Source organism: Alternaria novae-zelandiae, assembly GCF_023758075.1.
Source record: "Alternaria novae-zelandiae strain BMP 2774 chromosome Unknown scaffold_21, whole genome shotgun sequence".
Lineage (NCBI taxonomy): Eukaryota > Fungi > Ascomycota > Dothideomycetes > Pleosporales > Pleosporaceae > Alternaria > Alternaria novae-zelandiae.
In genome coordinates, this window is record NW_026056981.1 from 512,182 (window position 1) to 528,063 (window position 15,882).

Below are 15,882 nucleotides of genomic sequence, written 5' to 3' on the forward strand. Positions count from 1 at the left end.
AGAGTTCGGAACCCAAACACAAGGAGACCGATGGATAAACAGCATAACACGCGACAGACAAACGAAAGAATAGACAAAACACGCAATGTCGACGCGCTATAGGTACATCAAGACATACAACTGACTGATAGATGATATGATATCGATGGTATCAATCAAACCTCCTGAACATCCTCCAGACTAAACTGCTTCTCAGCATCAGCATCAAAGCAAGTCTCCCAGCAGAGAACCTCGCTGGGGAAATCCTTCTCAACACTCGGTCTCTCGCGGACGAACCACGCGAGACCTGCGCCAACGATGCCGAAGAGCGCGAGGCAAGTCCACAGCGCGAAGTTTGTAGTTTGCACGCTGAGGTCGTCGCTGAAGTAGTAGCTTGTTCCACTGACTGCAACGGCGAAGGCCTTGAAGAGGCTGGCGACTTGCATCATGCCGACGACGGTGCCGGCGGAAAAGGCATCGGGTGTGGTGTTGAGGACGAGGAGGGAGACGATGACGTTTGCGCCGCCGGTGAGGAGGTGTTGGGCGAAGATGGAGAAGGTGGAGATGACGGGCTCGAGACCGGAGCAGGTGACTACAATGGCAAGGATGGGGGTGAGGACGTAGGTTGCGGGGAGCATGGCGGAGACGGAGCGGTAGAGCTTGACGAGGCCGTATTTCTCGGTTGCGTACGGGATGGCGTAGAAGAGCACCATGCCGGCCATGCCGCGGACGCAGAGGACGACGATGCTGAGCCATTCGCAGGAGATGCCCATGCCGCCTTGGTCTGTGCTGCTGTGGCCGAGGTGGGGGAGGACGACGTCAAAGGTCGAGGCGTGGAGCGAGAGGAGGCAGAAGGAAGAGAGGAGAACCATTAGCGAGGGTGCTTGGAGGAACTGGGAGATGGTGATGGGATCCGGGCGAGCGAAGTCGACGAGAGTGACGTTGGTGTCTTCGGAGTCGCGGCGGAGGAAAGCAGCCTTTTCGCAGTCCATGTCGACGGGGTCTGCCGAGCGGTCGTTGTGGTGGGGAAGCGTTTCCTTGAGGCAGATGCTCGCCGTGAGTGCGATGCCGAACAGTACAGCTCCGCAGGCTAGCTCAGAGCCCAGTGTTGGGTAGTCTTGCCAGACCATGTTGTATGCTTGCAGGCTCTCTGATACCATGAGTTGCATGATCGGGCCCATGGAACCACCTAGGGAAATAGTAGGCAGCCGGGCGACGTTCTTCGCCCTCTCCTCTGCCGATGTGCTCAAGTCTCCAATCATAGTCAGGGTCGTGCATACGATCGCCGAGCTGACCATGCCAGCGACGAAGCGGAAGATTGTGCAGCTGACGAGGCTGGTCGCAAATCCCATGCTCAAGCAGCATGCAAACATGCTCCAGAGCCCAATGAGCGTAACGCGCCGTCTTCCCATGCGGTCGGCGAGGTATCCCCAGAATAGACCCGTTGTTCCACCAAATGCGTACGCGCAATCGAGTATGCTTCGGAGGTATGACGAGGAGAGGGTGCCGCAGTAGTCGGAGGACGAGAGGAGCATTTGGAGCTGTGGTTGGAGACTTGATGCCATGATGCTACGCCAATGTCAGCACAAGCCGGAAAAAACGGGTCATCTCGTATGAGATGTATCGTAGAACTTACGCCTCAGCAAGAAAGATGAGGTACACCAGCATCAATTGCGTCCGCCGCGACTTATCGGCACCGTCTGGCGCGTTGTGACTCTCCATCTCTTCCTCTACATCCCGGTCCTCCTCTTCCTCAACCATAGCAACCTTGTCATATTTGCCCAAATCCTTAACCGGTATTAAAGACCTCGTTCTTCTGTGAAAACCCAACATCTTGCAAGAAAACTCAAATAATCGACCGGAAAAACTCGTTTGCGAACGCTTCGAATGCGCGATAACGCGATGTGACCGCGAGGGGAGTGAGCGTGTAGGCACGAACCAGCGTGAACCTATAGAGAGATTGTAACGGCCGCGAGAGACCTAAGGATAAGCAGCGAGAGAGAGCGACAAGAAAGACGAGAGCGACAAAGACTCGCCTCGGAAAGAGAGAGGGTTGAACAGTCAGAACGACGACGGCGGCAACGGCATCGCGAGGGGTTTGAGCTCGACGGGGCTCATGAAACGGAACTATACTGCCCGGCGTCTCATTGGCGTTGGCTGTTCCCAGAGTTTGGGCGCTAGCACCTTCAGGGTCAAGTCGCTTAACGCGGAGCACGCTGATGTCACATGGTGGTTCTCCTGATCCACTGCGCGCGGGAAACCTGCATGTTCCCATAATAGCTCCCCTCTTTCGCGGTCATGGCTTCGACGTTGGTTTTTGGCGACGACTGCGATTCTTTGCCTGAAGCAATGTTGCGCGCGCAACTCGGGATGGAGGTTTCATGAGCCGCGTCCCGCGGTTTATCTGCATGTTGTCATCCACACGCGAGATTGAGCTTTTGCTTGGTTTGGAGGATACCTAGGTAGTTGGCCGAACATGGTGCTGGGATGTAGTTGCAACAGCGTTGGCGGAGGTCTGTCGCGCACCGATAGGATCGTGGGGAAAGGTAACAGCATCCATCGCACTACCATGGTACACGTATCTATGGATTGGACTCGAGGCTACATATACCAGAACTAACGTAAAGCATCAGCCGATATGCGTGTCAAGATCTCTACCTGTCTCTGGCCCACGTATCACGGCCCAGACGTACTGCGGCGCGATCTAGTCTCCGAGCAATCTCATGATTACCACGGCGGAGTATACAGCGACTACCAGCCAAAGACCTGCGGTATGGAGAATACCGAATTCGTCTAGTTCAAATGTCGGGTAGTGCTTATAAGCGAGCTATTCAAGTTGGTAACACCTTTGCGAAGCGTGATCGCGGGACCACAGGATGGACGGTGTGTGCCCAAGAATACAGCGAAAAGGTTTTTCGCTCTATATCTAGGTAGATGATTCCTGTACTCAGATGCAGTGTTGGATTTGACAGTGAAAAGAGCGTATTGGGCGATTGCACGGTGCCGTGGCTCGACATAGAAAATCTACAGGACAATCCACAGAAGCCCATCATATCCCACTGTGGTATTCGAAACCTACGCGGTATATAAACTGCGTTAGATCGTCTCCTCTTTTGTATCAGCAGATTCACAGTCATCACAGCCCGAGGACTCATCATGTCCATTTCGCCCCTTCCGATGTTGGATGATAACTCCACACGCAAGGTTCCTCCAACGGTCAGTTTCCCTCGTCGTCGCCAGGACAGCGTAATATCATCAGAGACGACACCTCCTCCATCTCCCACCTTCTCCTGCCCCCGTCGGGACAGCGTGACACCATCAGAGCCAACAGAACCTCCCACACCTCCAGCGACCCCAAAGCCCCCCTTGTTGGCAGAACATCACGCACCTCCAACATCTCTACAACACTTTCCAACGGCAACGAACTTCATAACTACACTACCGTGGACATGCCAAGCACTGGACGAATACTATCGCATTCGGTCGATACTCTTGCTATATTGGCACATATTCAATCTAGTACTGGAGTACGAGCGCAGACCTTCTGTTTACCACGTCCTTTGGGTGCCAACAGGATGGAGCAGACCTTTCATCATTACCGAAGTCCCAGTTCGAGATAGCAATCGAAGGTTAATATATGGCATTGGTCCTCATGCCCATCCTCCTGACGTATCCCTTTTAGACCGGCTAGCGCGCAACAAGTACAACCACTGCGACTTAAGCATTCAACTCTTTCTTATCTATCTCGAGCCTGTGTTTAAAGAAATAGGAGCGACGATAACTTGGCTCGCCGTTCAAGTTAAGCCTTACGTTGTCCATCATTTGGAAGGGGAACAGCCAGATCCATTTGTTCGCCACAGCGTCTTCGATATCAGAACCCAAACCGGAGCGGAATACATTGCAGACTTTACGATGGAGCAGTTTGGATTCAACATAAACAATTTTCTGATGCGCAAGAGAGATTATGAAGATGCATACACTACAAAGCGAAAGATGTCACAGCCGCGCACTGAAGAGGTTGAAAGAGCACGGCGAGGCGAATTCAAAGACTGGAATGGAAAGGGCTGGGTTGTGAGGGAAGTTTGTAGGAGTATGGCCTTGCGCAGGTGGAACACCTTTGATGAAGGAACGAGGTTGTTGGATTTGGAGATACTGGTTAGGCAAATCTCTGCGCGCCAGTGGGGTTGGCATCTGGATTACCGTACCGACCTACTAGAATCGTGTCGTGAACACCTTATACATGCAAGGAACTGAGTGGATGCGATGCCGCCTGCTGTCTACATTAGTATAGCAACGAAAGATATCAAAATCTTCACGTAATTTCAAGTTCTAGCTTCTTCACTTCTACCATTCTCTGTAGCTAGACAGGTGTTCAAACTTTCCCTTGGAGGTGGCTGAGGAATTAGCATAAATGATCATGATAGCGAACAGCTTTTATTACTGGTACGTGATGCCGGCGACCAGGATGCTGCATAAATTTGGCTAGAGGGGCGTGACAGCAATTTACGACACGTGATATTTGGTAGTGTGCTGTACTAGGTATAGAATCGCGTTGGAGACTCTGGAGATGTCTGTCGTAGCAGTGAAGTTGCGACAGTGTCGTAGTTTGGAAGAAAGAAGGATGAAAACTTGAAGCCGGCGGCCCATGAGATCGGAGTATGAGTGTAGAGCGATCTGACGAGTCATCGGTGCATGCTTTTGCAAAAGGAAGGAAGTGCAGTGAAGGCTGAGATGGACGGAGTAGCTTGCGATAGGAACAGACATCTTGAATGCTAGTCATTACGACGTAATCGGTGAGAGATATGTCCGCGCTTAAATATCCGGCTTTTGTCCGCAGCGAGTCGTGAGAGAGAGGGTGCATCCAACGTCTGGGGTGGCGACCTGCGTAGAGAGTGTGAGACAACCAACAAGCCTATACTTAGTCCCGGAGTACCCCGCCATGGGTCTTATATGTGTGACTCCCTCAATATCAATATCTCTCCGCCCTGCATGCGCAGCCCTATAAATCACATGCAGGTTGACGACGTGTTTTTGGCCCCCACGATTCCGGTGAAAAGGCGTCCTGCGCGACTCGCCCAATCGAAGGATGCGGCATACGTATGGGCCGACATCCAGAACATCAGGACACGGTGCAATTGCGCAGCGACGGAAAAAGCGGGTAGGACGGCGTGCGCAAATGTGCAAATCCAGGGAGCGGGGACGGCGGGTTTATCAGTAGCGACGTGTTAGTTGTGTTTAGCAGCTGATCCACCAGAAGTGGTGAGGATGGCGAAGTCGCTTCATCCATGCACAGCCCTGCCGCCCTTCAAAGCCTCCACCCATAGGGCGCCTGACGCCATTCACCAATGATACGCGTGCACTAGCAGCCGTTCCTGCGCTTCTTGGGTTGACCGGTTTCTGGCCAGGGTCTTGTCACCGCTGGATGGAGCACAATTCTCGTCGTTCCGTGTCTTTTACCACAGTAGGATTGTGGTGAGGGATGAAATAACTCTCGCAATCACCTCCCGCATCAACAGACACGGCAGAGATACGCAGAAGACGGATGGCTGCTATTGTGCAAATGGGCGAATAATGGTATGCAGCTCGTATTCAGGATCCGAGCAGGGGCTGACTGCGCGGAACGTCAGATGTCCGTGCACTGCTGCCTGGAGTTGAACTCCACTTACTGGAGGAAGCGACGACAACCCGTTCCTTCCCTCTTGAACCACCTATCCCCCCAGCCCGCGCTGCTCGAGATCTCTTCTTGCTTCAAATCCTAATCCCTCAGGCCTCCCTCCCCGTCCTCTTTTTGCACCGCAGACCCGCCGCCCTTGTGCCTCTTTTGCCGCTCGCCGCCCGTCTTACTCCACGTGCTGCGCCTTCCTATATACCTGCACGTCTCCTCCGACACCAGACCAAAGGACTCAGCGCCCTTTCCTCGCTCGCTGCATCACCATCATCACCCTAGCCTATCAGCTGCTAGCTTCCGCGGCCGCAAAGGTTCCACTATCCCCGGTCAATGAAAACGTGATCTGGGCTCTGATAACCACTCACACTTGGTCCCTTTGGATCGCCGGGCTTGGGGAACTGTGCAGTCCGTGACTCACCTGAGGCCGCCTTTCCCACTTCAACCGGTACGACGACCAGTCATACTCAACATGTCTGCACCCCACGACCAGAACCGTCATCCCCGCCGCCGTCCTCTTAAGGGTTCCGCATCCCCTCTGAGCACCCATGGCATGCAGCTAAGGAAGAGCGGCACTTTCTCGTCGCCAACCAATATCTCGTCCGACATCTGCGAGTTGGACCGATTCTGCATGCCCCGCCGCTCGCCTACCAACACTGACCGGCTGGAAGAGCTAGTCAACGACTCCATCCAGGACCCTAACGTGCGTCGCGTCACCAACCTGCTCAAAGACTTCGAAGCGAAGGTCGCTGGCCATAAGAGCACTGTTACCAGCTGCGACCTTCTCAACGATCCGGAGGTTCTTCCTGTCCCGAGCTTTATCCTCGACAGCGCCCCATTGGACCACACCCCAATGGACATTGACCCAAAGCCTACTGCAGTTGCACGCAGCCCCCACGACCACGCTTCTGACAGCGGTCTGGGTTCCAGCATCAGTGGATCGAAATACGGTAAGGAGTCACTGCAGCCACCCGTCTTGGATGAGAACGCCCCACATACTAACATATATAAAGACGAGATTCGCTCCCAGCGCTCGAGCGTCCGTGACTCCATCAGCACTTCTATCAGCTCGACGCATTCGGCTGTCACCAGGTCCTTCTCATCGCTCACCTTTTCAGAAGAGGACGTGCTCGGCGAGCACACGTGCAAGCAGATCCACGACTACATCATCAAGCCCATTCTCGCCGAGGAGTCTCTCAAGGACTTCCACTCCCTCGTCAAGGACGTGCCTCGACGCATAGGTCAGAAGAATATCCGCAATCTCCGTGACCTCGAGAAGACCCTCGTCTTCCTCGCACCCGTAAGTGGAATCACCCATTGTCTTTCTCAAAGTGTAGAAGCTTATTGCATTTTTCGTGGTTTAAAGGAGCTGTCGGCTTCCCCGGACTCGTACTTCCGCTTTTGCCAACGATCAATCCAACTCTTGGCTACGACCGTCCAGTACATCTCCGAACAAGACCAGCGACTACCAACCGACCGCCCTTATACTGACGGCTACTTCCTCGATTTGATGGAACAGATTAGACGATACGCTTCAATCATGGCTGCTACAAGAGAAAAAGAAACCAAGGGTGAGGATCTGGACGAGATGGATTACTCACGGTATGACCGCGCCGCCGACTTTTTATTCGCCCGCGCTAATCAAAAACTCCATAGCGATGAGAAGATCACCCTCCGCGGTGGCATCAGCCACAACGGCCGTCCTGTCGAGCTCGTCCGGGAGAAGAACGGTAACGTCATCCCCATGTCAGTGGATGCCTCGAACGCCTTCAGGATCAAGCGTCGTCTGTCGGACGCCGACGAGGACAGCATGGACGAGGACGAAGTAACCCGATCCATGGCGCGACGACGGAAGTCCGAGAAACCCGGAGACGTGATGCACACTTGCCGTGACTGCAAGAAGGAGTTCAAGCGACCATGCGACCTGACCAAGCACGAGAAGACTCACTCTCGCCCATGGAAGTGCGACGAGAAGAACTGCAAGTACTTCGAACTCGGCTGGCCGACTGAGAAGGAGCGTGATAGGCACATGAACGACAAGCACTCTGCTGCTCCTGCTCAGTACAAGTGTCTCTACCACCCATGCACGTACGCTTCGAAGCGCGAGTCCAACTGCAAGCAGCACATGGAGAAGGCTCATGGCTGGGAATATGTTCGCTCCAAGAGCAACGGTCGCAAGAAGGGCGCTTCTGGCAGCGAGCACAGCCCCGCTACCCCTCTCACTCCCTTCATCGGTACACCCATGTCGGCGACCATGACTACACCTATCACACCATTCGCTGCTTCGCCTCAAGTGCCCATGATCGAGAACTTTAACTGCTATGGCTTCGGAACGCCGGCTATGAGTGCCCACGGTTACCAAGATGACTTCCGTCGTGACTCGATCACCACCGATGGCTCTCACTTCACATACTCGTCAGGACATTCGCCCGTTGAGCCCACATCCTTCGACGATGCTGTGACGCCAGAAGACACCCACATTAACCACAACGACATCTACAACGCCTGTGCACTGAACGCAAACTTCAACACTGGCTACCAGCAGCCAACCCCAATGAGCACGGCGTTTGACTTTGCGCCGTTGCCATTTGCGACGAACAACAACATGAACGGTCTGCCACATCTATCACCTATGGCTCAGCCTGACATCACCCTCTACTCACCAGACATGGATGAGGGCTTTGGCGGTGACATGGACATGACCATGCAAGGCTTCAGTCGCCCCGGCCAGGACTTCACGTTGTTCGACACTGCGCCACCCAGCCAGATGACGTTCAACCACACGGCCAACTTCTTTCCCGATTTCAACCAGGTTGGAGGCCAGTTCGACCCCCAATACATTGAGCCCACCACTACGTTGGATGATTTGAACTTTATGGGCTTCGGGAACCAGCAGTAATTCCCGCACTGCATTGTATACGATTAGCGGGCACTTGTATAGCCGTCTTTCACATCCTGTACTTACACAGAAGGAGTAATTTTCCATTGAGCCGGCGTCTGGACACTGGGTGTTTCTTTGAACAGCGATTCACGACTGTTATGACAAGAGGAGGAATTGAGAAGATATAATCGGGCACGCATGCATTTACGGCCTTGCTCTTCACTCTCCCTTTTACCGCACTGGGTGCGGGATAGCGCCTCGAACAGAACAGAAACTCCACAAAAAAACAAAGGATCTTTGTTTGTTTGAGCGGGTTTTCATTTCCCCCCTTCTTCTTTTATCTGGCGACTGATTTTGATCTCCCCCCTTCTCCTTCTTTGCGGACTGCCCATTTGCGGAGTCTTAAGGCTGCGGTAGAGATCATCAGATAGTGTAGGATAGATAGATAAATAAAACTGGTGGAAAGGAAGATCTTGTGTTTGCAGATGTTGAGTGGTGATTGAATGCACGCAATACTAACCCATGTCTAATCGTACACAGCTTTTGACTTGTTCGCAGTAAAGTGTCATGAAGGGACGAAGACACTCATCACTCTGCGCCCAAACTCCGCTCTCCACGGCCATAGACCGATGCGACCTCCTTGCGCCACTGCAAACCATTCCTCGTCAACTCAACCTTCACCTCCAGCTCTCCACACCCTTCTTTAATCTCCCTCGCGATCTTCCTCTCTATGACCCGCATCGCCTCCTCCTCGACGGCCTTACTCCTCACCCCAAACAGTACCAGCACCTTCAGCCCACGCAGACTCTCACGAAGGAGCCCGATGAACGCGGAGTTTACGCCGAAGCCAGGGAAGTAGATCTCGCGGAACGGGCACTTGAGCACGGCTATAGCGCTGATTTGTCGAGGAAGCAGTGTCTGAGCGAGGTACTTGGAGAAGTCGGTGACGGAGCTGAAGGCGAAAGGTGTGGAGTTAAGGGCGATAAGATTGGTTTCGGTGTAGAGTTGGCGGCAGACTTGCAACAAAGCGAGCTGTTGTATAGTAGTTTCGCTTCCACCATTCTGCCGCATACTCTTCTGGCGTGCGACATCGAAGGTGTGGAAGTCGCGGTGAGAGCTGAGAACCAAGTCGTAGATGGTGTTGCGGATCTCAGCTGGGAGACGGAGTAGACGTGAGTCTTGGGTGTTGGCACGAGCACTGTGGTGAGTCAGTATGTCGTCTCCATGTGCTGGAATCTCTTTGTCATGGGAGGAGAGCGTACATGGCGAGCTTCTCTGGGTCTATGCTGAGTTGTAGCATGTCGGGGGCTTCTTCTGCGACCTCGGTGGCTACATGATCTTCTAGACCCACAGACTGCGTGGACTGGCATAGACCTCGGAGTCCAGTGTCCATGGTAGACTGGCCGATCCTTGAGGTAGTCGATGATTCAGAAGTGACTCTCACATCCAGAAGATCATCCGGAGTCTCGGAGGCGGCGGCACGATGTCGCTGCATCGCGGCAATCTTGGCGACTATAGACATACTGGTTGATGGATGATGTGGTTGAAGTGGATGCGAATCTTGACTGACTTGCGGCAAGAGAGAGAGGGAAGGATAGAGAGAAGCACAGTTCGTGGGAGATGAAGGCAGTTTTATCTTTGCGAGGTCAGCGGTGATTGAGCGGATGGGAAAGCGTTACGGGTGAGGTTGGCGCTTGCTCTCACCCGGCTAGCAATCGTCATGCCATACACCCGCTCAGAGACCGACAGTCTTGTGTGACGCATTTGAACAAATGACAAAAATAATACAGCAAATGGAACACGAATGAATGCTACAGTATAGCTTCTATATGAGGCATAGATATGTGTATACGCATTAAACCGTTTGATCACGTCAATCAACATCCTCCTCCGGTATCTCACCACTTACCCCATTCCCATTCTCAACCCCATTCGCACCAGCCTCACCTTCCTCCTCTCCACTTCCCTCACCCAAGCCCGCCTCAAGCACCTCAAACCTCTCCAGCAGCCCAACATCCCACCCCTGAAACTTCTTCGCCGTCGGCGGCAACAACCTCTGACTCCCTTCCAACCCCTTCTCCAACTCCTCATACAAATCCACGGGAAACTCCACATCCTCTATACTAGCACTCTCGGGCTCTCCCGGCTTCAAAGCCTGCCACGTCTGTTTCTGGTAGAAGACCTTCATCGTGCGTGTAGGATCGAGACGGCCGGGCGTGGGTATGGAAGAGGAGAAGAGGAGATCGGGGGTGAAGACCCAAATGAGAAGAGAGGGTATGGGGGTTTCTTGAGATTGGTCGGGTGGTGCGGCGGTGTGGATGTGAAATTTGCGGAGGCCGGTGTTTTCTATGAGGTGGAGGAGGCGGGCTGATATCCATTTCTGGACCGTATGCGTGGTTGGCGACGATAGAGTGATTTTCGCGGATCGTATGCTGATGGCCCATTTTCGTATTCGCCAGCCGTCGGTTGAGGGTTCTTGGGCGCCGATCGTGTGACTGCAATGCTTGCATTGAATCAGGCCTGGATCCGTGCCTTCATGGGAGGAGATCTGCGTCATGTCAGTATATACGAGACTGAACAACGATAGCCACCGATGTGTGTAAAATGTAGCCTTGGCTAAACCTGCCAATCCCAAGGGTCTGAGGGTATAGAGACAGTGAAACGCCAGGCCGCTGACTCGACGGCGCCGGCAACCCATCAACCTGGGGAAGAGGGTACACCGGAACCAAGAGTACGTGTATGAGCCTATCAATTTAGGGCGCTTGTATCGACGATGAATGCCACTGATGAGGCGAGTTCGCCTTCTTTGCGCCCATACATGTTGCAACCTCATGAAGTGACGATGTAGGAACCGCACGACACGGTTGAAAGAAGGTTGTAGCTTACCTGTGCGCCTTCGCAATCCGACTCTGCCAGTAGAAAGCTGGCCAGATCAACAAACCCAACACCTCCCATAGCCTGCAGGCGATTACCAGCCGCATAACCTTTCTGACCGACAACATCATCGTGTGTGTGATCGTGCAAGTGATGCTCGTCCGGCTTATGGCAATGCCAAAAGTCCATCATCTCAGCCCAATTCTCATTAGGCAGGTCTCTCCACTGTGGAATCTTTCCTTTCGCCACAAGGACACTGTCGCAGCCCTTGCATGCTATCTCCACGTCCTTTGCATCGTTGAGCGAAGCGCCGTCCCACGGTACAATGTTGGCCTGTCGATCTTCGCGTTGCAGTGTCCCAAGAAGGTCGCTTCCTTCCTTTTCTTCCAGCTGAAGACGGAGTGTCAACTCTTTCGTTGGAGGCTGTGACGGTAGTTCAAGCGCAGCGTCGCCTCCGCCTTTGACGTTGATAGGAAGGCGTATTGATGCAGATTGGCCCTCATGAGAGACAGTGATGTAAGAGCCATCAGACGACAGCTTCGCGTCCGTCGACCGAGAGAAATTCGTGCGCAGCGATGCAAAAAGCGTAACCGTACGTATATGCAGCAGAAGTTCGGCGTACAGCGTTATGGAAGTTTCGTTGGGCGACATGGGGCGCGCATTGTCTTCGTCACTCTGCAGGAGGTTCGGCGCGTGGATTTCGGTAGGTTCGGGCGCAGGCTTGGGATTCATCAGGTCTTTGATCGTTTCAGGAGAGAGGCCGAGAGCTTCGTATGCTGACTCGGGAAGTAGCGGGCGCGACATACTTCGTGATTGCGCGCCATGGTGACGGGTGGGGTGAACGTGGGGTTGGGGAGGTCGCTGAGCTACGCGCGCGACGAAGTTGACTTAATCGGGAGTGGGTCCCGCCTTGGGGATTCTAGCTACATCTGGCCACGACAGTGTTCATGCATGTACTCTCTAGGTTGATAAATACGAACATCGTAGCGAGGCGCTTGATTCACTACTTCAACATGTGCACTGATATGTCGAGGGCATGTAATTACATTATCTACAAACACTATATACCTGCAGTATGGGAATAAATCGTCTTCGATAACCTCTGCTCATATGTTTGTATGAGTCTACTGACCCTTCTTCTCACCAGCCTTCTTCTCCTGTTCCAGGATATATTGTACACCCCTCTTGATGCCCTCATCCAGAGTAACAAGAGGTTCATACCCTAACCGCAGTCTCGCCTTGTTAATGCTGTGGTACTTGGACATGCTGCTGTACTTAACCTGAGCCCTAGTCAGGTTAGGCTTCTTTCCCATGAGCCAAAAGACGTTCTCTAGGATCGTGCCGATGGCCCACATGAACTCGGTGCTAAGATGCCACACGCTGCTCAAGGGTGTTCGGTCGCCTGCCTCGTGCCATACCGCACGCGCAAAGTCCCAGAAGTATACGGGTTGTCCGTTAGTGATGAGGAAGGCTTCGCCGTCAACGCGCTCGTTGTCGAGAGGAATTGAGGGTAGGCGTTTGTGCGTATGGAGAAGCGCGATTGCGGCGAGCACGTGGCCGTATGCGACGTTCTCGACGTAGGTGAAGTCGAAGAGGTTTGTGTTCTCGCCGACTTGGAACTTGGTCTGTCCTTTGCGGTATGCGCCAACCATCTTAGGGAGCAGTTGTACGTCGCCTTCGCCGAAGATACCAGCGGGACGGATGGCGCAGGTCAGGAAGTTTGGGGAGTTCTCAGGATGGCGGTTCGCTTGGAGGACAGCCGTCTCGGCGTATGCCTAGTATATCGTTAGCTCCTCAGAAATAACAATGCGATTGTATGCTTACCTTTGTGGTTGTGTAGTACTCAGGCTGGTCGTCGCCAGTAACAAGCGGCCATCGCTCGTCCGCGTTGACGAGATCGTTTACGTGGTCGAGGATGACACTTGCTGAGCTTGTGTACACGAAGCCCTTCACTCCAGACTCTTGCGCGGCCTGTAGCAGGACCTTGGTACCCCCAACATTGACCTTGTCGTGAATCTCGGGCTTCAGATCGAAGTGTGGTGATGCTGTGTGGATGACGGCGTCAGGCTTGATCTGCGAGAACAGAGCCTTCATGGCAGGAGCATCCGTGATATCGCCATCGTGGTAGGAGACGTTCGGGCTGGTGTTGCGATTCGAGTTGGTTCGTAGATCGAGCACGGCGATTTGTGTCTGGGGGTGACGCTTGACGATCAAGCTGACGATGTGGCTTCCCAGAAAGCCGCAGCCTCCAACAACGAGGACCTTTCCGAGCGATTGTATAGTATCTGAGTTGTTCGGCATGGTGGAGGATGGGGTGTCAGTGCAATTGGTGGTGCGACGATCAGGGATTGTTTTGCGGAGAGCGCTCGGGGGAACACTTTCCGGGGGCTTGGTTAGCTTCAAGGTTCCCGCATGTCAGGGTCTCAACGGCCATACTCGCGCGTGCAGAAGCGCCGTTCCCTGCACAATTATCACGATTTTCAAGAGCGATGTAGACGTCCAGGTCATATGAAATCACTTCAATGAAACAAAATATCATTCGCATTTCATGACTAACGCCGTTATACCGATGCAGTTCCCATAGCCCTGATGAACGAACGCCGTATAATGCAAGCCACCTCGCAAGGTCGGGCTTGGGGTATCATGTAATGTCATATCGAGAGGAAGACCGGCCGTGGGATCATTAGTTTGCAATCTCTAAAAGCAGTTCCTAGACGAATATTAGCAGATGCCGTTGCAGCGTCAACGAATAACACTCACTCAGCGCTATCCTGTGCGGATCGCCTCAATTTACGGTTATAGAGCTTCTTTTCGTCGGGAGTACCCCAGAACAGCTTCGCAGCCTCGGGATTGACCAGTGTGCGTGGGTCGTATGCAGGTGACTCCTCCTCGATAGCCGCAATGATGGCCTCAATATGTGAGCGCATGTCGTCCTTACGGGCAGCATCGTAGCAGAGTATGCCATCGGGCGATACACGGTGATGGTAGAGAACCGGTGTCTATCAAATTGTCAGCTTGTCTTGAGGAATACGTTACGAGATAATTCGACAACAGCATCTCCATATAAGAACCGGGCGGATACATACTAGACATCAGTTAGCGGAGAAATCTCAAAAAGCACGCGTGATGGCTACGTTACCCTCAAATCTAACACGCGGTAAAACCTCTGGGAATTTGGGGCTAATGTATAGCATAATCCGGAACATGCCGCCGTCGAGGTTCGTCATAGGTCTCCCGAACAGGACAAGTTGCCATACGAATGGGTTCTTATCGACAAGATCAAGATCCAGAGTAACGGCGTCTTGCTTCTTGTACTTCTCGATGATTTGCTCATACTGGCGCTGGAGGTTGTTGGCAATACTCATCTCTTTGCTAACAGCCATCATGCCCTCGGCGGCCCATGCCTCCATTTCCTTGTTGAGCGTCTCGAAGATCTTGACCAGGCGCTCGCGGAGCTGTGTGTACTGGAATGTGCCCTCCATGGCGTTGCCCGGGCCCTCGAACGGCATCTTCTCAAAGCGGTCCCCATCCTTGTTCTTCTTCACTGCCTCGTCCACGCGAGCTAGATACGATTGGTAGTACCACAGGAAGCGTCGCTTGCAGAGGTCCTTGAAGGGCTCGAAGGGCGCGTCGTCCCTGCTCGACTGGTAGTCCTCTTCCGCGTTGTAGACCGTCACGCCAGACCTCCCCCAATTGATGCCTAGGTATTCTTCCAGGCGATCGATGACAGATATGCGCAGCGACTCGTGTCGGATCTTGTCTACGTATGCCTCCTGGTTCTTCTTGTCGTAGTCCGAATTTGCGTCCTCGAAGCCAGGCTCGTTCTCGTACGGGTTGCTCGACATAAGGCTCTGGATGGAGATGAGGATAGACTCGAGGCCCTGGGCAGACGACCATTCTTCACCACGCTCTCCTCGCCATGTACTGCATTCTGTTAGCATAGACTCAGCCTTGGAGGTATCTAATGCGATTTGTCTTGTCTGTTGACACAATAAACGTGTTCGTATGCTTCAGGGCTGCCGTGTTTTGCTTTGTTTCAAGACAGCCTAGAGGCATTCGATACGTTTTGTGTTGTCTCTTGACAGAACATACACCCTCGTATCCTTCAAGGTCACTTACCCAAGAATCGATAGGCACACTTTGCCGCCCGCGTATATGTTGGGATTGAATCGCGTACGCCCACCATGGGTAGTTATAGCCGTGACACTCGGAGCCTTAGTAGGGTATTCGCGCGCAAACTTAACAGCGAACTCGAAGAAGCCGAACTCGTAGGGGGTGTCAGGTGGGCCTATGATTAGCGCCCGCACATGGCGCACGTCAATATCGCGGCAGGCAACGGCTATGGAGAGGTCGGAGCCGCGCTGGATCTCGCCGAGTTCGCGGGTGATTCTAAGAATGCTTTGGTTGGACATGATGGTGTGTCGAGGCCTCCCGGCAGCGGTTTGGATAGTTGAGATTCGCGGGGTTGGTGAAGCTCAACGGT

General features: G+C 53.3%; 6 protein-coding genes across 6 annotated transcripts; 1 reads left to right on the forward strand and 5 right to left on the reverse strand.

Moving 5' to 3' along the window:
* Nucleotides 1-155: 155 nt before the first annotated feature.
* J4E88_008947 (uncharacterized protein) lies at nucleotides 156-1,812 on the reverse strand (the record flags this gene model as incomplete). The annotated part of the gene is made up of 2 exons (XM_049402554.1): nucleotides 156-1,548; nucleotides 1,616-1,812. The coding sequence occupies 2 exons, from the start codon at nucleotides 1,810-1,812 to the stop codon at nucleotides 156-158; spliced, it is 1,590 nt and encodes a 529-aa protein (XP_049251791.1).
* Nucleotides 1,813-6,116: 4,304 nt separating this feature from the next.
* On the forward strand, nucleotides 6,117-8,543 carry J4E88_008948 (uncharacterized protein; the record flags this gene model as incomplete). Its single annotated transcript, XM_049402555.1, has 1 exon — nucleotides 6,117-8,543. The coding sequence occupies one exon, from the start codon at nucleotides 6,117-6,119 to the stop codon at nucleotides 8,541-8,543; it is 2,427 nt and encodes an 808-aa protein (XP_049251792.1).
* Nucleotides 8,544-9,113: 570 nt separating this feature from the next.
* Nucleotides 9,114-10,047, reverse strand: J4E88_008949 (uncharacterized protein; the record flags this gene model as incomplete). The annotated part of the gene is made up of 2 exons (XM_049402556.1): nucleotides 9,114-9,723; nucleotides 9,788-10,047. 2 exons carry the CDS (start codon nucleotides 10,045-10,047, stop codon nucleotides 9,114-9,116), a joined length of 870 nt encoding a protein of 289 aa, XP_049251793.1.
* Nucleotides 10,048-10,398: 351 nt separating this feature from the next.
* J4E88_008950 (uncharacterized protein) lies at nucleotides 10,399-12,381 on the reverse strand (the record flags this gene model as incomplete). The annotated part of the gene is made up of 4 exons (XM_049402557.1): nucleotides 10,399-11,073; nucleotides 11,412-12,179; nucleotides 12,206-12,265; nucleotides 12,376-12,381. 4 exons carry the CDS (start codon nucleotides 12,379-12,381, stop codon nucleotides 10,399-10,401), a joined length of 1,509 nt encoding a protein of 502 aa, XP_049251794.1.
* A 142-nt stretch (nucleotides 12,382-12,523) lies between these two features.
* J4E88_008951 (uncharacterized protein) lies at nucleotides 12,524-13,700 on the reverse strand (the record flags this gene model as incomplete). The annotated part of the gene is made up of 2 exons (XM_049402558.1): nucleotides 12,524-13,174; nucleotides 13,224-13,700. 2 exons carry the CDS (start codon nucleotides 13,698-13,700, stop codon nucleotides 12,524-12,526), a joined length of 1,128 nt encoding a protein of 375 aa, XP_049251795.1.
* Nucleotides 13,701-14,155: 455 nt separating this feature from the next.
* Nucleotides 14,156-15,811, reverse strand: J4E88_008952 (uncharacterized protein; the record flags this gene model as incomplete). The annotated part of the gene is made up of 3 exons (XM_049402559.1): nucleotides 14,156-14,398; nucleotides 14,534-15,323; nucleotides 15,519-15,811. 3 exons carry the CDS (start codon nucleotides 15,809-15,811, stop codon nucleotides 14,156-14,158), a joined length of 1,326 nt encoding a protein of 441 aa, XP_049251796.1.
* Between the last annotated feature and the right edge of the window lie 71 nt (nucleotides 15,812-15,882).